The following is a 27,353-nucleotide window of genomic DNA, read 5'->3' as shown; positions in this document are numbered from 1 at the left end:
TTTGATAAACTTGAGGAATTTGCAGCAGCTGAATTTGGTTACAGACAGATGAAATATAAATGACTTACATGGTGTCACTGGCGTTAACATGCATTGCTTTGGATATTTTATACTGCCGTGTGTGAACACACAACTAAATAACGTACGTCACTGTGTCTTATGCAGTTTGCGGATATGGACAACATTGCACACATGCATGAATATGATTGTCCCCTTACCGAATGCTTTTCATCTGACAGGAGGATCTTAAAGAGCTTTACAACTGTCTGCCCCATTGTTCTCATTTTACAGTCAGAGAACCTAACACAATGAGGTTAAGTGACTGGCCCAAAAGTTACAGAGCAAGTCAGTGGCAATGCTAGGAAAGTGAACCCAGTTCTCCTGTCTCCTAATTGCTGCTCTTATCACCACTCCTTACTCCCGTGAGTAATTAGTTTATAAATAGCACAGTACAGATGAACATGGCCATGCATATTTATGTACTAACATAAATGACAACTCTAGAGTATGCAGACCCAAAAAGGTCCACATGCGCTCACATAACTAGGATTTACACGTGCAAAATGGGCTCCATAGACAAACAGCTTCCAGTGCAGCACAGAATCATAGAAATGTAGGACTGGAAGGGACCTCAAGAAGTCCAGTCACCTGCACTGAGGCAGGACCAAGTAAACCTAGATCACCCTGACAGGGGTTTTTCTAACCTGTTCTTCAAAGCCTCCAATGATGGAGATTCCATAACCTCCCTTGGAAGCCTATTCCAGAGCTGAACTAGCCTTAGAGTTAGAAAGCTTTTCCTAATATCGAACCTAAATCTCCACTGTTGCAGATGAAGCCAATTACTTCTTGTCCTCCCTTCACTGCACATGGAGAATAATTGAGGACATCCTCTTTACAACAGCCTTTAACATGCATGGAGAGCATCATCAGGTTCCCCTCAGTCTTCTTTTCTCAAGACTGAACTTCCCAATTTTTTTAAACCTTTCCTCAGAGCCCAGGTTTTCTAAACCTTTGATAAAATTTGTTCCTCTCCTCTGGGCTCTCCAGTTTATCCACATCTTTCCTAACGTGTGGTGCCAGAATTGGACACAGTGCTCCAGCAGAGGCCCAACCTGTGCCACATAGAGCGGGACAATTATCTCCCGCATCTTACATGACGACACACCTGTTAATACACCCCAGCGAGATATTGACCGTTTTCACAATTGTGTCACATTGTTGACTCATTCAATTTGTGATCCACTACAACCCCCAGATCCTTTCCAGCAGTATGACCACATGGCCAGTTAGACTCCATTTTGTAATTGTGCATTTGATTTTTGCCTTCCTAAGTAAAGTACTTTGTACTTGTCTTTATTGAATTTCATCTTAAGCTCAGACCAATTCTCTAATTCGTCAAGGTAATTTTGTCCTTGTGGTAAATCTGTCAAGTTCTAATTTTGTCCTCCAAAGTGCTTGTAACTCCTCCCAGCTTAGCATCATCTAAATTTTTTAGAAACATACTCTCCACTCCATTGTATTGAATAGTACTGGACCCAGGATTGACACCTGTGGGATCCACCAGTTGTGCCCTCCCAGTTTGACAGTAAATCATTGGTAACTATTCTGAGTAATGTCTTTCAACCAGTTGTGCACCCATCTTATAGTAGTTTCACCTAGACCACATTTCCCTAGTTTGCTTATGAGAATGTCATGTGGGACTGTGTCAAAAGCTTTACTAAAAATCAAGGTATTTCACATCTATGCCTTCCCCCCATTCACTAGGCCAGGAACCTGTCAAACGAAATTAGGGTGGGTTGGCATGATTTGTTCTTGACAAATCCATGCTGGCTATTCTTTATAACCCTATTATCCTCTAGGTCAGGGTCGGCAACCTTTCAGCAGTGGTGGGCCGAGTCTTCATTTATTCACTTTAATTTAAAGTTTCACGTGCCAGTCATACATTTTAACATTTTTTAGAAGGTCTCTCTCTATAAGTCTATATATTATATAACTAAACTATTGTCGTATGTAAACAAGGTTTTCAAAATGTTAAGAAGCTTCACTTAAAATTAAATTAAAATGCTGATCTTATGCCGCCGGCCCGCTCAGCCGGTTGCCAGCCTGGGGTTCCGTTCACCTTGGCCGGCAGTGGGCTGAGGGGGCCGGCGGCCAGGACCCCAGACCAGCAGTGGGCTGAGTGGCTCAGCCCACTGTCAGTCTGGGGTTCCATCCCCCAGCTCCTGCCAGCCAGGGTCCCGGCTGCTGGCCCCGCTCAGCCCGCTGCCGGTCTGGAGTCCCGGCCCTGTCCGCATAGAGTAGGTACCTACCTTCTCCCTGGTTCTAGCCATTCTCTTCCTCTCTGCACTGAGATGAGGGTGGGAGTGTGCTGAGAACAGGGCTGGGGGTGAAGGAGCAGGCTGGGGGTTGGGGGGCAGGGTCTGGCCAGGAGCTAGAATGAGGGAGGGGGCTCAGAGTTGGGGCAGGAGGTTTGGGTGTGGAGCGCTTACCTGGGCAGCTCCCATTTGGTGCGAGGGGTGCAGGAGCTCCCGTTTGGTGCAAGGGGTGGAAGTGGGGATGTCGGGGGTGCAAGAGTCAGGACATGGGGTGTAGGAGTCAGGGCAGAGGGCTGGGGTCGTGGGGGTGCTTCCAGACCCCGCCCTGAGCAGCTCACAGCAGGGAGCTGGAGGGGATATGCCCTGATTCCACCCCCTTCCCCAAGGTCCCCGGAACAGAGAGCATGCTGCGGCTCTGCTTTTACCTCTCCCCCTCCTAGCAAGGGCCTTCAGCTGATCGGCCGCAGGGAGGGAGAGAAGGAGGGGCAGGAATCCAGCACATGGGGGAAGCTTGCCTGCCCTGCAAGGAGAGAGCGGTGGGCGGAAAAGAGCGGGCCAGGCCGGGCCGGATTTTTAGTGGCACGCTGCTGTCTGCCCGGGTCTGGCAAACAGCAGCGTGCCGTTAAAAATTGGCTTGCGTGCCATAGGTTGCTGACCTTGCTCCTGATTGTTTCATAGTTTGTTCCAGTATCTTCCCAGATATTGAAGTTAGGTTGATTGGTCTGTAATTCTCTGGGTCCTCTTTCTTCCCCTTTTTAAAGAGAGGTACTATGTTTATCGTTCTCCAGTCCATGGGACCTCACTTGTCCTCCAGGAGTTCTCAAAGATAACTGCTATGAATCAGTGGGGATTTCTGAAAGTGAACTGGGTGTGCTCGCATTTTTGAGATTGTACCCATTGTACTTCCTTTGAAATTCTGGCCCTGCATATCTGGGCTTACCATGTCCCTCCCCCACATACAATCTGAGTGCTCGTAGTGTCTGGTCCTGTATAGTATGTGTGGGCACACAGAGAAAATGCAGAAACATACTGTGCAAGCCAGCTCCTAGAGTACATGCCTGTCTCATACATACAAACACGATGTGCAGCTTTATTCTCTGGGCACAACACACACTCCACTCTTGAAAATGTGCCCCTTTAAGTGCCTTGGCCAGTGCACAGATCTGGTGTATCAGTCTCTAGCTAGTTACACTTTAAGCTTACACCTTCTGCAGAGAGAGCTGTGAAGAGATTTTCCTCGTAAATTATTGCTATTGAAGGTTACTCCAAAGACCTTGGTGCCCTCAATTGATTATGAATCCTGCATTCCCCAACATACACGCTCCGTTTCATTAACTACAGATGGGGCCAGGATGAGGATACTTTTAAAAAAATGGCTTCTCTTGGCTGGATCATTACAGCCTAGTTTTAAAATGGTTTATTTTGCTTCCATGGTTGTACCTCCCATTTGTCAACAGAGCTTGTTCCTGACCCATATAATTATTGGGCTTTCATATTATTCTTTCAGAAAGCTCAGCCTGTAGGCGGAACATAATGCAATCTGTTCAGAACACCTATGTATGGGATGCTATGGAGAAGAGCTGACTCAGTCAGGACAAGGAGGGGAGCAGTAACAAACACCTCTGTGCAAATTCTAACGTAAGACAAAATGAAGATCTCAGACCTGATCTTCAAGGCAACACCAAGAGTCTGTGCTTCCACAGACGTCACTGGGAAACAACATACAAATCTAAAGAAAGACAGTCCCTGATTTAAATTAAATCTTAGAAGGTTACTGAGAAGGTCTTTACAGCTGTGTATTCTAATAGTAGCTACTAGCATCTGCACCTTTATGTAAAAATAAGCAATCAAAGCAAACATGGCCCTCTCATCTCTAAGCACAAACAGCGACAGATACACTCGCCTCTTGGTCTGTCATAAATATAAAGGGAAGGGTAACCACCTTTCTGTATACAGTACTATAAAATCCCTCCTGGCCAGAGGCAAAGTCCTTTTACCTGTAAAGGGTTAAGAAGCTCAGGTAACCTGACTGGCACCTGACCCAAAATGACCAATGAGGGGACAAAATACTTTCAAATCTGGAGGGGGTGGAAAAAGGCTTTTGTGTGTCTGTGTGATACCTTTGCTGGGAACAGATCAAGGATGCAAGCCCTCCAACTCCTGTAAAGTCAGTAAGTAATCTAGCTAGAAAATGCATTAGGTTTTCTTTGTTTTGGCTTGTGAAATTCCCTGTGCTGGAGGAAATGAGTATTCCTGTTTTTGGTCCTTTTGTAACTTAAGGTTTTGCCTAGAGGGATTCTCTATGTTTTGAATCTGACTGCCTGTAAAATTATCTTCTATTCTGATCTTACAAAGTTGTTCTCTTATTTTTTTTGTTCTTCTAATAAAGTTCTGTTTTTTAAGAATCTGATTGGGTTTTTTGGATCTTAAAAATCCAAGGCTGGTCTGTGCTCATCTTGTTTATTCTCACACCCCCTTTCCTGGGGAGGCTTAAGAGCTTGGGGGGATATTTTGGGGAAATAGGCATTTCAAGTGGTCCTTTCCCTGTTTTTTGTCTAAATCACTTGGTGGTGGCAGCATACTGTTCAAGGACAAGACACAATTTGTGCCTTGGGAAAGTTTTTAACCTAAGCTGGTAAAAATAAGCTTAGGGGGCTTTTCATGCGGGTCCCGACATCTATACCCTAGAGTTCAGAGTGGGGAGGGAACCCTGACATGGTCAAACCCCAGAGAGGTAATGAAGGTGGCGAGAGACATTTACCGTGACACGGAATGGCGTCGTGGCGGTGGGCTCCATGCTGGGATTTTTCTCCATGACCCCGCTGGGCATGTTGCGCCGCTGCCCGGCCCTCTCTGGGGGGGACTCTGCAAAGGGCACAGAAGACAAAGGACAATTAAAACCACACACCCAACGCCAGAGCAGCAGCAGGACGGGGGCAGGTCACTGCAGGTGCAGCTTTCTTCTTTGAGATACACTTGCAGATGAGCTGACTCAACAAGCCCATTCTAACCACTCGCATTTCTCACAGTCACCAAGGTGCATGGTTAAACAGAAGGGCTTTTCTGCTTACAATGACTGGCACTTCCTATAGAACCTTCCATTTCAGGATCTCAAAGTGCCTTCTCTACATTCGTTAAACTCCAGAACAGACCCGCGAGGGAGCCATCATTATTTCCATTCTGCACATGCATAAAAAGGAAATGCACAGCAGCTAAATACAAACTGTACACAAATCAGCGATCCATGCACATGCTGCTTTGACACTCCTAAGGCAGAAAGCAAGCCTGCTCTTGGGGCTAAAGAACAGAACTGAAAATCAGTAAGTGGGGCGGGAGATCAGGGAGTGAGGAGGCTAAATTCATGAGTATCTATAAAGCGCTTGGGGAATCTCGGAAGGAAGGCTACAGATTAGGGCACAGAGTTAGTATTAAAATGTGTTTTTTCAGTTAAATGCACAATCCATAATCCAAAAGCACAGTGGGATGCAGGGAAGTGGCCGTATTATCAGAGTGCCACACGATGGGGCCGATTCCTTACACTGGTTCCACACCTTTTCACCCGGGCTCTTAGTTTTGAGCAATAATAATAGTCTGGCCTTCTCTTTAACCTGCAGATCTCGCAGTGCTCTCACAGCCTGACTAGTGGAGTCTTGCAAGATATCTATGAGATAAAACACATCAGCTCTATCTTATAGATCAGGAAACTAGAATAAAGGGGACCTGCCTGAGATCACACAGGCAGCCTGCAGTAAAGCAGCCGGAGCACAGAACCCAAACGTCCGAACTCCACGGTCCCCGATCATGAACAAAGTGGACTCCCCGCCCTTCTGCACATCTACTCAGACAGGTGTCCCACTGAGAGCAGGACAGAGCCTCCTCTTCAGACCTACAGTGCTCCAACTGCCGGGAGACACCAGGGAGCTCCCAGGCTGCCCCTGGGCGAGGCGACAGTCACACCTCCAATTGCAGCGATGACAGTGTCTAGTGCCTCTCAAATGAAGGTCCATCGGGTACTGAATAGCACAAGGGAGTGGATGCTAAACTAGAAGCTCAGACTTCCTATTTTATTAGGACCTAGGATCTCCAGGGCTCCGATTTATTCACGTCCTCTGGGGGCTGGAAACGTATATTATCCCAATTGCTCCCTATTGTTTATCGTTAAAGAACCACTTAACGTCCTTCGTGTGACTCTGCTAATCAGTGTCACTGGCCTGGAGAAACCCCCAGTGCTTCACCACTTTTGAAAGAGGAGAGGATCTCAATGAGCTTTTGGGGCATTTCCTAAGCACAGGATCCATGCAAAAACAAGTAGATTCCAGAATCTACAGAAAACCAGCTCTTCCCCCTCCCCCGCCCAACATAAGATAAACTAAAGAAACTAATCATAATGCTTAAACATTTGTGAATATTGTTCAAATACCATATTTCACAAGCAACAGGTCCGCTCACCACTATGATGACGTTGCTGAGACCATGGTTGGGAACGACAGGTAGCTTAAAGAAAAATACTTGCTGCAAAGGCAAATTACTGGGTATACTGTGTTTGGGGAGGGCTTTGCAAATTAGCATGCTAAGAAATTTAAAGCTGGGACAACCTATACTTTTGAATGTCTGAAAAAAGCGTGCCTCGTGTAACTAGTGTAACTTAGTGGTGCTTTGTTTGCCAATTCTCAGCTTTTACCACACCTGTGATCTGCAATTTGCTGCAATCAGGTCTTGGCAAAGGCTCAGCCTTGGCAAGGATTCTCTCCTTGCTTTTGCCATAGGCTGCCATCAGCTGGGATCCGTGAGAAATGACTAACGGCCGTAATTCCAGAGGGCGCTCGCTGAGCCGCATATTAAACTACTGCAGGATTGTGAGAGTCTCCTCCTGAACTGGGTAAAATGCCTGCTCAGTGACATCTTCATTGGTGGGGGTGCCCATATGGAGCTCCTGAGCTTTGGCCATGCAACCTGTGCCTTCAGCCAAAGTCCCAGAAGCAGCTAATTCGCTGCTCTCAGAATCTGTAGCCAAGACTTCCAATTAGCTAGCTGCCTTCTTTGAAGAATGTTGCCTCTTGCTTCTCAAGGAAGCAATCAAGTCTTTTGGTGTTATCCCCTTTTGCACGAAAGCTCTCACATGATTCCTTTGATCAGACTCCTTTTTTGGATTGTCATAAAGAAGCCACTTGATTATAGTGGTTTCCAAAGTGGGTTCAAGATGACATGGAAACGAACAGGCTGCTTTGCATTTTTAATTATCAGAACTATGAACAGGCAGATTAACAATTCTTCTCATGTACATGGCTGGAGAACAAGAGTAGGACAACTAAATTAAAAAAAGCAGCAAGAAATCCCTTGCCCTCTCCTCCCCCTCCAATGCAGAGCCAAACACTGCCAGAGCCTATAGCTCAAAGGGATAGCACCAGTTGCTCTATGTAAATGTCACAACACTTTTGACTTGCACCATGGTGGCTTTTCAGATCAAGTTGCACAATTGTCTGCCTTTTTCTTTATAGCCTCTGAATCTGCTTCATCTTCTAATCGCACAGGGCAGAATTCTGAGGAGTGAAGGAAGCAGATTAGAGGTGGGCCAAGAAGACTGTGTTTGGATCTGGGGTAGGTTGAAACAAGAACTCGGGAGTCAGGCTCGAAGCCCATTCAGGACTAGGGTTTGGAGCCAGATTTGTTTGCACCGAAGTCTCATGAGCTGTTCTCACAAGATCTTACCCCAAGATTTCAGCTGCATACAATCCAAAACCAGAACACAGACCACTTCCATCTTCTGATCTGAGCCCAGAATCAAAACATACAGATGGGTTAGGATCACATTATTCTCCAGCTCCAATTTCAAAAGGGGTTTGCAGCCAAGTTTCCAGTTTTGACGCATTCAGAGCTCTTTGTATCACAGCAAATGCAAAGGGTTGGGCACCCCCTGGATCTCTGTGAGGAGGCTAAATACAGCAACGGGAGGGAGGGGTTTTGTTGGAAGGAGATAATCACACTCAGACAGATTAGGATCCTTCTTACTGTCAGAAGATTATAGCAAAACCAATTGTATGTGGTGGAGAGGAACAACAAATTAAGGTTTGGATTTGCCCCTTTCCCCTCTCCCATCCCCAGTGCTAGCCCAAGGACTACTGATCAGGAAAGCCTTGCATGTTTCTTACTCACCCATACCACGGGTGTTTGGCAGGGCTATTACCTCTGCCCATAAATGATCCACTGTCACCAGCACCTGTCCATATGAAGTGCATGGTTACATTTGCCTCCCTGCCTACAGCAAAGACAGGCAGGCTGTAGGAAGACAGAGTCAATCTTTGACTTTACCTCTCCTTCTTACTTCTACTGAAAGTTCCTTCTATTGTGTCTGCCCATCTGGAAACGGAACAGCCCTTAGGGATGGCCTGGGTTCTAGTGACTTGACTTGGGGGTGGGGGGGGATGAAGCAGTTCTGTTATTCCTTTCTATAGGAGTGAAGTCTTAGCACACAAAAGACAAAGGAGGATTCCTAGGTCCTATTCTTAGCTCTGTCACAGACTCACGGGGTGACCCTGGACCTTTAAGCACTCTGTTGCTTAGGTTCTCAGTCTGTAAAATAGGTTTAATACTTGCCTATCTCAGAGCAGTGTTATGGGGCTTCATTAAAGTCTGTAAATTGTTTTAGGTCCTAAAATGAAAGATTCTGTGGAAGAGGAGTGTGTTATTACAGGCAGCTAACCAGAGTGGCATTTACAGAAGTACTTAGTATTATCAAATGCCACCCGCTCCTCACTAGCTGCTGAGTTTCTATGTAAATTGGATATCAGCCTTCAGCTCATAGAAATACTTGGATTATACCTTCATTTGACCATTTATTGGCTCTAGATCCAAGGTGATTTGGGGGCTTAGACACACAGTATCTCTGGACACTATTTGCTGTCCAAAAGTCTTCAGCAGGTTATTCACTGAAAGCCGCCAAATCTCTCCTTTATGACATGCATGGCCTGAGAAATCACTGAAGTAACAGTCTACAAAGGAGGATTATACGTGTAGGCAAACTGGATCTGGACGACGATTCCTTAGGTGTAATGGGTAAAGCCACATTATCACAGAGCAGAGATGCCAGTGGGCAAACACGGATAGCAAAGAAAGCGATGGCTTCCATGTTCCCTCGTGTTTTCACCAACCTTCATTGTACGAGCCAGGCTAAAGCGGCTGGGAAGCATGTGAATGAGCAGCAGGCGGATTTTCTGCCCTTGCTCTTGGGAAGTTGGGCCAGACTTAACAAACAAGCAGTATTGCTGTTCCCTTACAAACACTTAGATGGATCAGAAGAGGGATACAAATCACAGGAGACAGAAATGAATTTTGTTGCTACCCCACCTCAGATTATTCATTTAATTTCCTTTTTGCCACTGATGGCCTTGCTTCTTTTTTCTGCTTGTTTCTCAGCTCAAATGGTGAGAGCGTTTCTCAGCTCAAACTTTACTCATCATCAGTTTCACTTCTACTGCATCTTATGCAAAAACATGCTCCTTTTGCTGTCACCTTGAGCTCCTTCTCCCTCACCTCCCTCTCCGTCCACCTGGGACATCTTGTCATAAACCTATACTGTCAAATCTCTGGGTCAGAGCCTGATCCTTGATTGGGGCTATGTGCTGCTGTAATTATGGAGCAGCGATAACGACTGTCATAGTGAAGGCAGGTTTCAGAGTAGCAGCCGTGTTAGCCTGTATCAGCAAAAACAACAAGGCGTCCTTGTGGCACCTTACAGACTAACAAATCATAGAATATCAGGGTTGGAAGGGACCTCAGGAGATCATCTAATCCAACGCCCTGCTCAAAGCAGGACCAATCCCCAATTTTTGCCCCAGATCCCTAAATGGCCCCCTCAAGGACTGAACTCACAACCCTGGGTTTAACAGGCCAATGCTCAAACCACTGAGCTATCCCACCCCACTCCCAATCTGGCCCATTCAGCACAATTGGAAGGCTCTACTCAGAGACCCAGCATAGAAGAGCAGCAATTTAGGATTATTGCAGGTATAGACTAAGGTGCATTGGCAGGAATCCAGTCGGGGGAGGAAGTTTACACAAATATGCCTGGGTTCTCTCTAGTCCATTCTCCACAAGCATCAAATCCATCCACATCCACAAAGAACTCAATTGTGCAACCAAGAGTAACATGGGTGTGAGGAAGGACTGCAGAATGGGGGTGGGGGAGGGAAGGTTGACACTGAAGCAGAGCAACAAACTCCTGAAGGTATTTTTGCAATATAAAATATTAACTTACTCAAGTGGCCAATGCAAAAAGTACTACACTGAAAACACTTAGGGAATTTTTAAAAATTACTCTGAAGGAGATCAAAAGAAAAGTATTCCCCTTTCTGGTCAGTTCCAGAACCTCCTAAAATTATTCTTTAATGAAATAATTCCTCAATACAAAAAGGTATTAAGTATGTAAATCTCTGCACATCTAGACAAGACAATCTTTAAATAGTAAAAAAATATTATGTTGGCTAACTCAGTGGCTTTTTTCAAGCATGAGAAAAGCTTGACTTTGGGAATAAACTGGCAACTCTTGCAATTTCCAAGGTAACATAGATAAAACAGTACTTCAGGATACATCTATTATCTAGCTACCTCACAATGGAGCAGTCCACCTGTGACACAGCGAGACAGTGTTTAGAAAGACATGTAACCCTTCTGCTTGTCAGAATTGGCAGCAACAAGGGCCGAGTTCAGTAACTAGGGGTTCCATTCCAATAACACAATGCAAAACCGGCTCGAGCCCCCACCCAGTGACCTGGGACAAATATATACCAGCCCCGCTGCGCGCCTCCAAGAGGCAATACTTCCCCTCTCGCAAGCACAGAGTCTGAGTGTAGCAAAAGCCTTTTAATAACAGAGAGAAACAATGTGGCATTATGTTGGGGAAACATGTATTTGGGCATAAGCTTTTGTGGGCTAGTTAAGGCAGATACAAATAGACAACAACTTTCTGGTTCTCCTACATTCTCCATTAGCACAAGGCTGTGATGTGCTTGGCTTTGCAACACTGCCGGGGAAGATAATCTAAAATAAAACTAACTTCCTTGAAATTCATTAAAAATAGACTGGAAAACATTTATCCCAGGTTCTTAAATATATATAAATAAAATGATCTGCCTCCCCATGTGTGTGAAACTTTTTTAAGCAGTGGAGGTAGGAACATTTACTGTCACGCCAAGCTTACTACCCACAGTATTAGGATGATGCTAATAAATATTCTAAATAATAATAATTAAAAATACTTAGTACTTCATAAACATTAATTAATTTAGGATCATCAGGCACATGGCTACGTCTGAAGATTATTTCTAGACTGTAACAAATGGATTTGATTTGTTAACTGTTAATTTGATTTGTTAATCCCTGGCGTTTGAATTAGGAAATTAACTAATCCTCATCACAGTTTTTATATCCCCAATTTTCAGATGGAGAAAAAACCATAGAGCAGTTAAACGATTTACCCAAGGCTTACAGGAAGTCAGCAGCAAAACTGACCATGTCAGCAGCTCTGGGGTCCCAGGCTCCTGCTCAGCCCACTCAAGAAGGCCGCTTTCTTAACTGTAATTCAAATTACTCAAAACAGCACGTGTAACACATGGCACCAATACTAATACTGTTCACTTTCCACTTGACAAGTCTTATTTTACAGTAGCATCACCTGTTCCTGTAGGTCACAACTAGTCCAAGAAGAGGTCATCAGAATTACTCTCTCACTGTTAGGAATGAAATTTACTGACTACTTCTACTTGAGCAAGTGTAACATTCTCAGTTCACTTTCCTGAAAGCCCCATGTAATTCATGCTGAACAAGGTTCCAGGAGCCAGCCAATGGAAGAGACGGATCGTAAGAACAAAGGAAAAGCTGGAATTACTAACCGACAAGCAGAGACTTCCAGCAAGTTCTCACTTGGACTTTCTGATATGAAACTGTTCTGACTTCAAACAAGAAAAGGAGGCACAAAATCTGAATGCACGCCCGTAAAGTTAGCAATAAGAATCATCTCCCTTAACTCACCAAAAGGAAACGGTGCTTGTTAGCAATCCCTATGCCATGACACTCCGAACAAGTCAGGAATAAGATGAGATGCAGAGATGATGACTTCATCATCTTCTACAGGAAGAAAGTGAAATATGACTGGAATGCTGGCTGGAGAGGCACAGCAGGAGGTAGGGAGCGGAGAGATGTCTTTGCCAGGACTCTAATGCTGAAGTGCTTTAAGGAATGGAGACTTTAGAGGATAAAAAAAACTCCAGCAGGTCACCTGGAAATACTGAAGAACTACTGAAGTCCATTAGGACTGGAAATGGACATGGGAAATACAGTCTATAAAATGCTCATGAAAAAGAGTTAAACACCCTCTTTCTTGCCCTCTGGACATGATCAGCCAATGAAAAAGTTTGTTATGGTCACCCAATGCGTCATTATTTTGTCCCCTTGGCAGAATGTTTTGATACTCCATGACCTGCTTTGGAGATTTAAAGGGGTGGAGTTTCTGTGAAACCAGAGGGAACTGGAATTACCTGTCTCTTGTTCGTGCTGTTTAATTACACGCAGCTGAATTAATCTCTTCACCTTAATGAACTCACATGTTCTTCAACTAATTTCTGCACCATTTAATGGCTCTTTAACCCAATCACAACAGGAGAGAGGAGGCAGCAAATGTAGAAAGAACGGATATACTCAGAGTGGCTCAGATAACCATTTGTTGGTTGAAAGGGACCCCTTGAGAGAACATGTCTCTAGCATCAGTGTGATCCTGAATAAGAATCTACAAGTTGAAGAGGGGTTGGGAGACAACCCAGAGAGATTCCCAGAGAGCTTTAAGGGTCCCCAGGACTCCAGATAAGCTTAAAAGTGCGACCTGGGGGGTGATGGATGTTAAAGACATAGCTAAGAAGGGTTGTTAGGGCAGTAGAGGAAAAATGCATGAGAAGTTTTAAAATGGACAGAACGCCCTGGGAGTAAAATGAAGACGGAAATGAGTATGTATGTGTTGGGTCAACTCTCTCCTTCAAGATTCGGGAATAATTTCATATGGGAGGCAGACACTCTCAAAATGTTTGAACTCTAATGGATAAGGATCAACTAAGAGCTCATGAAGGATTTCAAAAGTGCTGTTATCAAGATCTGCCCATTTCAATCACAATTTCTAAACTGCATATTCCAGGACTAGAAATATTGTATGGATGCAAGGTGAGCTTCCTTGCCTGAGCCCCTAGAGATCTATGGGCACACACCACTCATTGCCCTAACAGTCCATTGGTGTATTCCACTAGATCCCCTAAAGCAACATTGTAACCCTCATTCCACACAAAATTAGCTACAAGTTGAACCCTTTATTGGGCAGTAATATCGATTTTTATATAAAATTGTTGAAAATCATTGTGGTTTAGATCAGTTAAGGACTCCCCTTGAAAATTAGATTTAGCTGAAGTTGCTGCTAACGAACATCCATAATGGATATTCCCAGGGATAATTAAAGCCTTTCCTGGAAAGTTCACTGCCACTTTTTATATTAGAATAAAATTATTTCTTTTCGCCTCTGGGAATCTTAAGATGTAAAATGGGCTTTTGTAAAGCACAAGCAGCTCATATCCTATAATCTTGTCTCTCTTCTCTGCTGGAGTCGGCACCTCACTCCCAGTTCATTTAATGACTCACATAGAGGTTTCATCTTTCACATTCTCATCCTTTCACTATATTTTCAGAACAATTAATGATGCATTTTGCAGCACTATGCCTTTTAAAAAACTACACTTTTCACATAACCATTCCGATAGGACAAGAACAAAGTCGGGCCATTGTCTGACACCCCCATTTATACAGACACTCACCCACTGTCCATGATGCTCTGTGACACAAATGAGTTAGAATTAACAAGTTAGGAGCTGCCTGTGTTGACTAGCAGTTCGTGCTCTGTATGGTCTAGTGGGACATCCAGGTTCAATTCCTGACCCAGAGCTCAGTCCCCTCTTGCAGTGGCTGAGAGAGTTACACGAGACAGCACATTCAGCTAGGCAGGGGGAGTCCCCAGCTGGCTATTAAAGTGTAATTGAAGGGTGCCCGAGTCCCACCCAGTTCTCTGCAGCTGGGAGAACGGTAGCTGAGTTAGGGGTGTAAAGACAAGACCCTGATTAGACCTGGCTGGAAAAGGGAAAGACAAAATTCATAGAAATTCTTTGGCAAAATTATTTTCCATCAGTTCGTCACTGAAGGTGAAGGATCCCTGGGAAAAGGGAGCCTATTTTTGTTACAGGGAACTGAAGTAACACTGGCCCACACACCTAGTGCCCTGGGCATGTTCACAGATCTGTCTGAGTACTCAGCTGGTGTACCTTACCTTGGTATTGGAGGTAACAAGATACCAGTTGAAGACAAGGAAAGATCTGTGTAGTATACAATACTCCGTATGCTGGTGTGATACTGGTATTTATCTCGAACATGGAGTTGCCTCTCAATCCTAGTCACATAGCTCCTGAGGTATAGGCAATGTTACTGCTCAGTAATCTTGACAACTAGCTATCCCGCTATTCTAATATCACCAAGCAGGAGAGCTGTTTTCACCAACAAATGCAGATTCTTATAGGCAGCCTACAGATGGGACCTGCTTGCCTTATTTCTTCTCCTTTGATGGGCACTGGCTGCCCAGTTTTGGCAGGGAGTTCTTTCCCAATTGGTTTTGCGATTCCCAGCACCCTACAAAAGTGGAAATACTACGAATACCTGCTATCACCCAAAAATGGGGCAAAGGGACCAGTGCTATGACACCGCAGTAATTCAGCTGTCTCACAAGAGGGAGCTAAAGCTTCTTTGCTAACTGACACAAGAACACAGTAACTGATAGCTCAAGAACACAACAAAAAATTCCAACAGAGAACATGTGGCTGTGGGGCAGACATCAGCAAACAGAAGGAGGGCGTTCCGTAGTAGGAGAAAGAAGGAGATATAAAACACATAGGCTTTGGGAGTTCCTTAGAATTTTATTTATACCTATTTACGTTGTGTTCTAGTTTGCGTTTGGCACATCATTACTGAAAAGCTTCACAAAAAGCCAGACTCTCACACACTAACCTTTCTGTAACGGTTGTTCATATTGCACATATCCATTGCATATCCATTGCATTGCACATATCCATTCCATGTAAGTGTGTGCACACCGCATGCAGAGTTGCCGGAATTTTTTCCCTCAGTGGTACCCACTGAGTCAGCTCTAACACCCTCTGGTGCCACGCACTCATAATGCGGTAAAAGGAGACCGGCCGACCTTGTACACTCTCAGTTCCTTCTTGCGGACTAACTCCAACAAAGGGATAGGAGGGTGAGTCATGGAATCGACATGAGCAACACATCATCATCATCAACAGTTACAGAAGGTTAATAACTGTCTTTTCTTCTTCGAGTGCTTGCACATATCCATTCCACGTTCGGTGCCTCCCAAGCAATACCCTAGGAGGTGGGCTCGGAGTTCATGAATATGCGGATTGCAAACTCCCCTACCAAACCTTGCATCATTCCTAGTTTGCTGGGTGATGGCATAGCGGGAAGAAAAAGTACACTGACCACCAGGTCGCCGCTCTGCAAATATTCTGGATTGGGTGCTGGCCAAGAACTCCACTGAGGAAGCTTGTGCTCTCCTAGAATGGCAGGTGGTATGACACCCACCTGCTCATAGCAAGTACGAATGCAGGAAGTGATCCAGGATGAAATTCTCTGAGCCGAAATGGGTTGGCCTTTCATCCTATCTGCTACTGCCACAAAGAGCTGCGCTGGTTTACGGAACAACTTGACCCTTTCTATATAGAAAACTAGGGCATGCCTAACATCCAGCATGTGGAGACACTGCTCCTCCCTATTCTTGTGCGGTTTCGGCAAGAAAACTGGCAGGAAAATAACCTGCTTACTATGAAACTGCGAAACGACCTTCAGGAGGAACATAGGGTGGGGGCAAAGTTGTACTTTGTCCTTAAAGAACACCATGGGGAGGGAGGGGGAAGAGAGGGGTGTCCTGACGTAAGGGCACTGATTTCTGAGACCCTCCTGGCCTAACTAAATGCTACCAGAAAGTCATTGATGCCAGCGGTTGAAGTCCCACGAGGGAATGGGTTCCTGGATCTGTAGGTATAGCCCTTGAGGAACAAAATGGCCATTTCATACGAAAAAACTGACTGACCATCCACTGGAAGGTGGAAGGCTGAAATGACCACTAGGTGCACTTTAATAGACGAAATAGCTAGGCCTTGCTGTTTCAGACGAAGCAGATACTCCAGCACAGTCTGGAGAGGTGACCTAGCAGGGGAGAGGCCTTGATAGGATGACCAAATGGAGAAACGTTTCCACTTGGCGAGGTAGGTAGCTCTAGTAGATGGCTTCCTGCTGCCTAACCAAACCTGGTGAAAGGGAAAAGAAAAGAAAGGGATGGAGAAACTGTGAGAATCACTGAAAATTGCCTGTCAAAACAAGAGGAGCAGTTCCAGGTCGGTAAGAAGGAACTGTGAGGGTGCGGGGTTGGCCGGTCCCCGTATACTGAGCCATGAGCATGCGGCCCCAGAGGGCGCTAGAGCTGACCCAACGGGTACCACTGAGGGGGAAATTTCCGGCGACTGTGTGTGCGGGGTGAGAATACACCGAACGTGGCATGGATGTGTGCAAGCACTCGAAGAAGTAGCTAAGCTTTGCTAAAGTTAAAAAGGGGACTCGTGACATTCTGTTGCACTGTCCTTCCCATCCCCTGAGGATCCCTTTCCCTGCCCACTGCCACTCAGGGGTGGGAACACCGCCTATAGTCATGGCTGTGCTGCACCAGTGATGATCTCATACTGACTAGGATGATGGCCTGTGGCAGGGTGGTTGCCCTGCCATGCCTCAAAGGGCTTAAAACAGCCTTAAGAGAGGGCTGTAGCCGGAGGAAAGCTAGGCTGATTGGGGGAAGTAGCCACAGGTGGGGCCACACCCCAATCAGGCCACAGCTGGCCCTATAAGAGGGCTGTTAGCCAGGAGTGAGGGAGACACTCTCTCTAGCTACATGGAGAAGGGAGGACCTGGCTGCCTGGGAAGCTGAGGCAGAGGGCAGAGCAGAGCTGGGGAAGAGCAGAGGGAGCTGGGGAGCTCCAGCCTAGCAGAGTCCCAGGCTGCAGGCCGAGGTAAAGGCCCACAAAAGGGTACTAAGGCTGCAGAGGAGCAGCCCAGACCTAGACAGAGGCAGCTGGTCCAGCCCCCCTTCCCGATGATGAGTGATACAGACTGTAGTCTGCCCCAAGGAGCGGGGGCTAGACGATGACTGACAGTAGCCACTGAGGCAAGGGAGGGATAGGGGGTTCCCCTGGGAGGGGAGACCCAGACTGAGGGGGTACTGCCAGGGGGCAGAACCCTAATCTAGAAGGGCACCTGGGTCTGGGAGGGGCACGGGGCCAGCAGCAGCAGGCGAGACACTGACCAGCAGAGGGCACTCCTGGCTGAAAAGAGCTAATTCCCTGGACAACCAGCAGGAGGCGCTGCAGTGGTGAGTCGTCGTCCCATCACAAGGCCCAAGAGGAAGCGCTGCCTCTCTTACTGGTGCCTAATGATAGCCATTTGTGGGCAGATTCTGCTCTCACCTGAAGCCAATGGGAGTTTTGCCACTTACTTTAATAGGAGGAGGATCAGACACCCATGCATCAGGGAAGAATACCCTGTGGAGCAATCAGGAGGAGGAGGAGGAGAGAGGGGAAAAAATCAAACAAGAGAGAGAGGTGGGACCTTAGACAGAGCCAAGCAGGAGGAGAGAGGAAACCTACAACTTGATTTCCCTGTAGTACAAAATGGGGAAAACAGATCTGAGTACAAGAGAAAGACAGTCCCCAGCCCGAACCCCAGCATCAGATCCTGCACCAGGGAAAGAGAATGTTGGAGACACCAAAAAATAAAGGTTCAATTTTCAATAAGTAATATGCAAATTGGGCTGGTTCAACAGCCATCAATACAAAAAAACCTGTTACTTACCAGTTCTGTAACTGTTGGTCTTCAAGGTGCGGGTGCAGAAATGCTTTCCACTCCGATTGCGCCAGAGCAGAATACACATCCACAACCGCTTAAGAAGAACTCTGCTTTTACTCTGCCTTGTGTTTTTAAGCTATAGAGATTAGAGGTGTTTTACTCTTTATTGCTCAGTCGCCAAAGTAAAATATGTATATTTATCTTGCTCTGATGCAATGCCTAGAGAACAAATTCAGCTTCTCCTAGCAGCATATCAAAGGCCGTTTTCCCCCAGGGTAACATTGAAATGTGAATGAAGCACAGCTTTAAAAAATACATCAGAACACGATGAAATTCAAGCTTGATCGGGGTCCAAACAGGTCAGACTGCTAATATTCTGGTTGAACTGGGAGGGGTGGTAAAGTAAAGTGAAACATCAACCCTCTCCTATGTGATGATAAAGACAAGCTACACGTAGTTTGGAGAACAAGAAGTCAGCTCTGGGGAGATTTAAATTAGAGTCATCCATCACTCTTAACATCTCAGTAAAGATTCAAAATTGGGAACGTGCTGCGTTCTCAAAGCACTTAACTAGCACAGCTGCGTGTTCACAAACACAAGAGAAGACAAAGAAGGAGCCTTTATGGTAGCTATAATCCGTGGCTGCATACAGACAAACATTACGGTAATCAGCTCTACTGCTGCATGCACCAGCGGGAACAGGGCACCAAAAACAAGTCTCTTCCACCAGAGCTGACGAGGAATCCCTGTGAGCTGCAGTAGTAGCATGGCTTGTATCCTCTGAAGGCTGCAGTCTCATACACTTCGGAAGTGTATATGGCAGTGGTGGCATATATATACGAGGCAGACAGTGATATAGTTTGAATGCTTATCCAGCCTTTACCTATAAGCTAGCCGAGCATTGTAACACAGTGGCTGGGGGATGAAATATTAGCCATGCTCATGTGTGACAAAACTGCTCTCTAGTGGCTGCTGTATGGCTGACACTGAAGTCTACTGATTCATTACAACCATTGGAGTTGAGTAATTGAGCTTGAAATCTCAAGATTTCAAGGATGAACCATTGTTTTAGTATTTTGACCTACTCGCGTCCAATCTCAGCTGCAGCCAGCAAGTATAGAGACCGGTGGAAAACTAAAAACAGGGAGGTACGAATTATCAAAATTTTTCAAATTTATAATAGGTCCAGGATTGTGTTTCAGGAGGAAGTTCAGGCTGGTTCTCATTTCAACTTTTCTCTAGCTCTTATTTATTGTTAAAACCACTTGTCATCCCTGCCCCTCCCTCCCCCACTCCAGGATCCTAGGCACTCAGAGCTCTAATGAGAAGGCAGTTTGTAAGGGGTTTGCATTAAGTGTTATAAAATCTCTGTTTACAACTAATCCTCCGTGCTGGGGCAATTCTGCTGAGCTTAGGTGCCACACCGGAAACTCCAATGAGATTGCAGATGCAAAAAAAAAAAAAAACAAACAAACAAACAAACAAGGAACATGATTCTCATCGGTCTCTGATAAGCGTTCCTCCCCCTCCCCCCCACCCCTTTGAAACAGCTGGCTCAGAGAGGTTAACTACTGAGAGGTTTGGACAGATTGTTTGCTTTGTACCAGACGTAATAGCAAGAGAGGGACAGGAACCTTTGCACGGTCGAATTACTGGCCCATTTTTAGCTGTCGTGCTGCTACTGCTATAGCAGGTCTGCACTGGCAACATGTAAAATAAATTAATAAATAAAACAAATGCATATTTTATAAGTGGGATTCATCAGATTTGATTTTCAACAGCAAAGAAACAGATGTTCGATTGACAGCACTTCATTAGAGAAGTAAATGAGGTCACCTACATCTCTCTCTTCATATCCATCTGCACAATAGACCAAACATTAAGATCTGAAGCTCACATAGTACATGCAGCTTTAATAATAGTCTGCAAACCTCTTAATTCCCAGAGCTAGCTAGGCCAGGTCAGATGACTTTAAACATTGAATAAACTTTAGTGTATTTCTGGAAAACTGGAGACCAGGATGTAATAATTAGGATATAATCTGATTAAATATGCTTGATGGAGGATAACTAGTTCCACAGAGCAGGGCATTCATACTCTTCTTCGGCAACTGCAAGAGACAACTTAAAGTCTTTCACATGGGAATTTCCTAAAACAGAGCGCGCGCGCACACACACACACACACACACACACACACGATTGAAAATTATTTTGCTGTTTGAGTTTGTTTACCCCAGGTGTTTAATAGCACTTTGCTTATAGCTACTGTCAGTGGTTTCCCCTGTATACACAGTCAATCGGTTTCTTCCTTGGTGAGAAGACCCTCATTAACAAAAGGAGACCAGAAACCACTTCTCTCCTCCCACCCACTACACCCTCTTTTTTTTTTTTTTTTAAAGTAAAGTAAAAGTTGAATGTAGAATTACGTACAAAAATAACTGCATTCAAAAACAAAACAATGTAAAACTTCAGAGCAGCGTTTTTCAAACTTTGGATTGTGACCCAGTACTGGGTCGCAGCATGTCAGGCACTGGGTCGCTCTGGTCAGCACCGCCGACCGGGACGTTAAAAGTCCTGACGGCGGTGCTGCCCAGCTAAGGCAAGCTAGTGCCTACCTGTTTCGACACCACGCTGCGCCCGAGCACCAGCTCCGCACTCCCACTGGCTGTTTTTACAGTGCAGATATTTGTAATCAAAAATAATATAAAGTGAGCACTGTACACTTTGTATTCTGTGTTGTAATTGAAATCAATATATTTAAAAATGTAGAAAAACATCCAAAATATTGAATTTCAGTTGGTATTCTATTAACAGTGCGATTAAAACGGTGATTAATCGTGATTCATTTTTTTTTAATCACAATTCATTTTTTTTGAGTGAATCGCGTAAGTTAACTGTGATTAATCGACAGCCCTAATAATTTGTAATTGGCTAAAACAATTGCAAGATTGGCATCAACTTTTGATCTGAAGACCTCAAGAGATGGGGAACCCACCACTTGTCTGCTAAGTTTGTTCCAATGGTTATTCACCCTCACTGTTAATAAAAAAAAAAAAAAGTAACACCTTATTTTTATATGCAATTTGTTTGGCTTCAGCTTCCTGCCATTCGTTTTTGTTGGGCCTTTCTCTGCTAAGCTGAAGAGTCCTTTTTTACCCAGTACACTGTAATCAAGTCACCTCTCCATCTTCTTTTAGATAAGCTAAACAAATTGAACTATTTAAGTCTCTCACTGTAAGGCATTTTCTCCGTCTAGTAATGGGTCCATTCCATTGCTAGTATTTTTCTCCTTAAATATACTTTCAAAATTTTTATTTGTCCTTAGCCCTTCATGCCATGAATTTTTCCTGGATGTATCTAGCTTCCCTTAATTTTCTACACTTCATTGCACATTTATACTGCCATTTATTTCCCCGTTTCTGTATATTTGCTCTTCTCACACAACTTCCTTAGCACAAAAAAGGTGTAACACCAACAAAAACACAGGGTTTTTGGGTTTTTTTTGTTTGTTTGTTTGTTTTTTAGAGTTTCTTCCCCTTTCTGAAATCAGAATCCTATTTGTCACATGGATCATTACTTCTACAGCAACGGAACTCTGACTACACAGACACAAATGACAATTTGGGGTTTGCTGGAGGGTTTATAGGGAGATACACAGAAGGTGGTATGTGGCTTCAGGTACTGCTGCAACAGATCATCCATGGTCAGTTGCCTCCTGTTTTTGGAAAAATCCATCCGTTGCAAACAAGCATTACACACAGGAAACTAGGACTAGCACCTTGAGCCTTCAGCTCGCCAAAACACACACCTCTATCCCTTGAGCTAGGAGTAATAGCAGGTCTCTTACCTTCACTGGGGGCCAACCACTAGAGGGCAACATCCCTCAGTCATGCTCACTAAGAGTACCATTTCCACTTTCCAAGGCACAACAGGATTGCCTTGCCTGATTGGGCTCCTAGTCACTCACGATCTGCCTTACATCCTCTGGTGCTTAAGACTGAGAGCATCATCTCAACATAAGAAAACACCTGTCCTACTTTCTATCTCAACAATCAGGGCTTTAATGGTATTAGGAAGTGTCACTTCTATTTATTTGAAGGAGTTATTTTTTAAAAAAAAGCAGAAGGAGGTGGAAGAATGCCAACATGGAAAGGAGCTCTCCATGGCGTCACTACATATGACACCACAGCTGAAAGCAGGACAAACAGTTCAGTTGTGCTAATGCAAGGCAGAGTAGCATCAGTAGCAGAACTCAAAGGGCAATGCTAGTCTGAATAAAATTAAAATGACATCTCGGGCTCCCTGTTTATCTCCAGAACTCTAGACTAAATGTGCCCAGTTTGTAACCAAAACATATGACTGACCTACCTGAAAGTCCACAAACTCAACCTGGGATCTGAGCGTCAAAGGCTCTTAACCTTCTCTCTCATTCATCACCGATTCTGGCAGGGAATGTTGGGACCAGAGTTCCAACCACACAACCGTGTTTTTTATTCATTAGAGTTGAGGGCAGAACTTGAAGTCTGTGTTGCTGCATGGATAGAAATGAGGACAGAACGTGGCCCTGTGGAATGAGGCTTAGTTAATTACTACTGATGAGATGCCAGGTAGATCAGAACCCTGCCTTCTTTCCTCTAGCTCTCCTGGATCTGCAGTATTAACAGGAGTAAGACAGGAGAAACGTACTGTACTTTTCACTCCATCAGGCAACAAACAACACTCTGAAAACACATATGAGGATGCCATTTTTAGACCATCACTCTTCAGAATAGAACCACACTTCAAGCAACAAAGATCCTGTTCTCAAGCAAAGATCCCTAGTGGCAATGAAAGAGGGGAAAGAAAATACAAGGTGAGCACAAATGTCTCTAAACAAAACATTTCCCAGGAGAAATAGTTAGTGGTAAGCCAAAAAAGGGCATACAATGGGCACCATTAAAAGCATCCCTGCCAGCATTTGCCTTAAGTAATCATGGTATCTTTGTGTACTTCTAATAGGCAATACAGTCGCTGGAGTTTAGTGACACCTACTGTATCCCTTCAAATGCAAACACCCATTTGACAGAGTATCTCTGTACTAGAGATAATGGTCCTAATAGGAGATGCCTGTCTACAGTATATTTCTCTGTTTGTCCATTCTAGTTTAGATGACTGAAGTGGGTTGCTTCTACCCGCTAACACCGCCACCATGCATTCTTCATCCTAAAAAAATATGCACGTTACATTTAGGGGTTGCTTCATTCACTACTGAAATGCAGTTACTTCTGAGTGAAACACGGCAGCTGTTTGACAAAGCACAGGAAGAGTACCGAACAGTTTAGGACAGGAAGTGAAGAATATCCTGGAGGAGATTAATCCACAATCTAATACACCTCACTGTTCGAAATATTGCCCTGGCATTCGCCCTACATTCAGGTGATGGCTCCAGAAGCACAAATATTATTTAAATGGAAACATGGACATTCTCATTTTATACACAATTGCCAGACCACAGCTCTCTTCCGTCTAACCTTTGATTGTTAAAGATGCAAAAGGAAAAAAATCTTTCATTAAAAACGGCTAGTTCAGTTACCATGGCGGACGCCGCTTAATCATGAAGAATGACTGTTGCTTGTTACCATAGCAACTTGGAAGTTTAGGGAGCATCTTGTAATTTCAGTTCAGACACTGACTTTTACAGCAATCCACCCACTGCTGCCACATTTGGATACTTCAGAACAAGCTCAGGCTTGACCTCGGCTGCTAAGAAAAACGCACTCATGTAGAATACTGTCGTAAACCAATGTGTAAGAACATGATGTACATAGGAAACTAGCACTTAGAGCAGACTGGCTTCTAGAAAAAGAAACACAAAGTACTTGGAAAAAAATAAAATGACATTGAAAAAGAATCCTCGGTGTTAATTAGTCTAAACTTTGACCTGTCATCTTCTACTCTGTTCGTTGCTCACAAAGTCTATACACTTCTGTGTAGGACACGTTTTTCCAAAATAAATGCTTCTCAGTCATTCAAAAATAATTACCCAACACCAGCACCAGCAGCCCAGCACTCACAAGCAAGCCTCCCATAACAAAGCAGCATATGCAGCCTAGCACTCCTGAGCAAGCCTACAATAGACGAATGTGCACATGCATGCAGTGGGGAAAAACAACAGTCAGAACTGGATTCCAGGTTCAAGCTTCCAGTAGGTCGCTCTAGATAAACTTGGATACAAAACTAAGGGCCATTTGAAAACATACCTGGCCAGTATCATTCACTCAGGGCTGTAACTTCCACGCTGTGTACATGGCAAGAAAGCTCTGACTTTCCTATGGATGGCCTATCATGGGCTTTGTTCCTATGAACTTATGGAGAAGAGGCTTTCGGGTCCTCGTTTGTGCTACACTTGGGGTGAACTCACCATTTTAAAAAGCTGGCCTCATTCTGAGTATGATGATCTTCAAAGGCTCATGAGACACCTTAATTTAGAACCAATATTTAGATTGCAAAACACAATGAAATGAGCAGTCATATCGTCTTTTTTTAAATGTAAGATTTAAGTGAAAATCTACCTTTAAAAACTTTCCCCTGTAGGTTGGGCAGCCAAGCAACAACCCCAAGACAGTGTCTGAGAGCCAGAAAGCAAAAGTAACTATGAACCAAAAGAAAACTGATCAGCCTCGTTTCAGGGTCTCTGCTGAGTCCAGAGTAAATTAAAGGATTACAGAATGGCTTCAGTGCAATAACCTAAGGTGTTGGGAACACAGAGAACAGCTTCCAAGAGCAACACAAATGTAAAAAACAGTGTTGCTTTAAAGACAGCTCTGTGTGTAAGCTGTGTTGCCTGCCAGAGCTGTAAGAAGATGAACTTACTCTAGTTTATTAAAGATCATTAAAGAGCTGCTGATGCTTCATAGTCCACACTGTGTAACAGTCTTCTGGAAACCATTCTGCTTAGAAAACCCAGACTCTCTGCATGTCTCTATCCTCCTCCTTTATTAACAAGGGCTTTAAGACAACAGGATCTGCTTCTGCCAGTCATTCCCTGCCTGATGTTACCAGCCTGTCTTAGCAATATTATTATGCAGAACTGACTGAAGTTACAAGAGATGAACAAAAGGGACCCAAAAAAAAAAACCACCCCTCAAAAATAGATCAGAGGAAGTCTTAGAAAGTGTGCAGTTCAGTGTGTGTCCCCAATTATTGGACGCTTCTTGACTCAGAGCACTGAGACCTGGTATTTAGATATGTAACTATCTGTCAGCTTTCCTGAACATTTTGGCACGGCACGGCACGGCACGGGCGTCTAACACCATAGTGGCTAACTTCCCAAAGGTCTCTCCCAGCATGCAGCCCAGAGCAGTCATTTCCTGAAATGCTCCTAAATAGTGTTGCCAACTCTTGCAACTTTACCACAAGTCCCATAATATTTGGTGTTTTTGGATTCTATCACCTTGCTCTGCCACTGACCACCTGTGGGACTTTTTGCCAGTCACTTAATCTCTTTGGCTGGGTTCACACTGTAAAATGCCAAGTCCTACCTACCTGTTGTCAGACTTCATTAATTAGAACCTATAAAGTGTTTTGTGATCCTCAGAGGAAAGGTGCTACAGAAGAGCAAAGGACTGTTATTTTAAGTGTATTTTAGTTACACATGCAGATATTTTGGTCAGGGTTTAATATTTGTTGGCTGCACCACAGACCCTCTTATGGACACATAACCCACACTCAGAGTGCCAGAAAAGTCAAGTTTTTTCCACTTCCTCAAATTTCCAGATTCTTCTGCCAATTCTCCTTCCTTCCAGCACTCAGAGGTCTGACCTGCAATCGCCTACTCAGCCCTTACATGCTATCACAGACAGCAGCTGATGCTAAGTGAAGCTGGCTGTGTGGCCCCGCATAAACCTCTCCTACAAGCAGAGTATTCCCTGTAGTGTTCCTGTCTTTCTTTTCCTTTCCTCCCTTTTCCCTCCCATCCCCTCTTATCTTTCCATCAAAGCCCCATGCCCTGGAAATCTCAAATCACCAGTTTCACAGCTTTCTCTTTTAAATTTAACATCCGTGTCAACACATCAGGACCAAAGGGCAGCCAGGAAGGAATAAATGAAGCCCAACAACAGTGAGATCTCGTCAGTGAAGAGAAGGGGGGGAAAGCAAAATAAAGAGAGCTGAGGAGTTCACTCAGCCTGTCAAAGGCAAGTAAAATGCCCCCAAAGCCCAACACCTCGCAACCTGCTGACATCACAAAGTTTCATATTGTGCACAGCTTTATGTTTTAACTTCCTCAGGTGCTGGACACTGTAGGTGGCCGTGTGGCTCTATGGTTACCATTCATCACCTGGACGGTCAGGAGTTCCCGTCCCAGGGGATACAGACACCGCTGCTCGGGGTGATGGGAGGGAGATGTGCAGGGACATCGGAAGATCCTATTATGCTACAGTTGTCTCCTTAGTAACAGGGGGTTCTCTCATGCATATATCAAAGAGGCCACAACCCTCTCTCGAGGCTCATTCTTGGTATCCACAATGACTCCGGCTTTTGAGTTCGCTAGTCACCAAGCCAAAGGGCTGGCCTCACAAGTCCAAATCAGCAGGAATCTACTGCCACATGGAAGAACACGCGGGCCGATTTTTAACATTTCTGGATCACTGACGTCACTCTGAAGGGGTTACTGCAAGTCAGCAACAGGTGCCTCAAAGCTGCATGTGAGACCCTAGAACTGGAGAGGGAAGGAGGCTGCAGGTCGGGCTGAGGAACAGCAGCAGAGTTACATAAGAGAAGCTCGAGCAATACCTGCCTCTGCACAGTTCTAGATAGCCTTTGCCTTCAAGGACACTCGATTCACTCTGAATTTTTGTTCGTTAGACATCTATTGAGATTTCTGTGCCCATTGTTTTCCCATTGTGCCCATGTTAAAAGCAATCCATGAGCAAAAATGCCACTGTCGTATGCTGCTTCCTAATCTATTCACTCGTGCCAATTTTTTATTGGACAGTTAAGTATTGAACAAATATTGCAGAGCCTCAGCAAGAACACATCTAAAAATACCTGGGCTGCCAGCGGACATTTCCTGCA

General features: G+C 44.7%; 1 protein-coding gene across 6 annotated transcripts in view; it reads right to left on the bottom strand.

Annotated features, from left to right (window-relative positions):
* The window catches only part of DAB2IP (DAB2 interacting protein), a 323,093-nt gene that overhangs the window by 218,928 nt on the left and 76,812 nt on the right, over positions 1 to 27,353 (bottom strand). For all 6 annotated transcript variants that reach the window (XR_012642104.1, XM_074973725.1, XM_074973722.1 and 3 more), the window contains one exon: positions 5,077 to 5,180. Coding sequence is in view for 4 of the 6 variants with exons in the window: in XM_074973725.1 (XP_074829826.1) it covers positions 5,077 to 5,145 (69 nt within the window). In the remaining 2 variants the exon portion in view is untranslated. Of the gene's footprint in view, positions 1 to 5,076; positions 5,181 to 27,353 lie in introns of those variants that run through there.

Source organism: Natator depressus, chromosome 16 (assembly GCF_965152275.1).
Source record: "Natator depressus isolate rNatDep1 chromosome 16, rNatDep2.hap1, whole genome shotgun sequence".
NCBI classification, from domain to species: domain Eukaryota; kingdom Metazoa; phylum Chordata; order Testudines; family Cheloniidae; genus Natator; species Natator depressus.
This window is presented reverse-complemented; position numbering and strand designations above follow the sequence as displayed.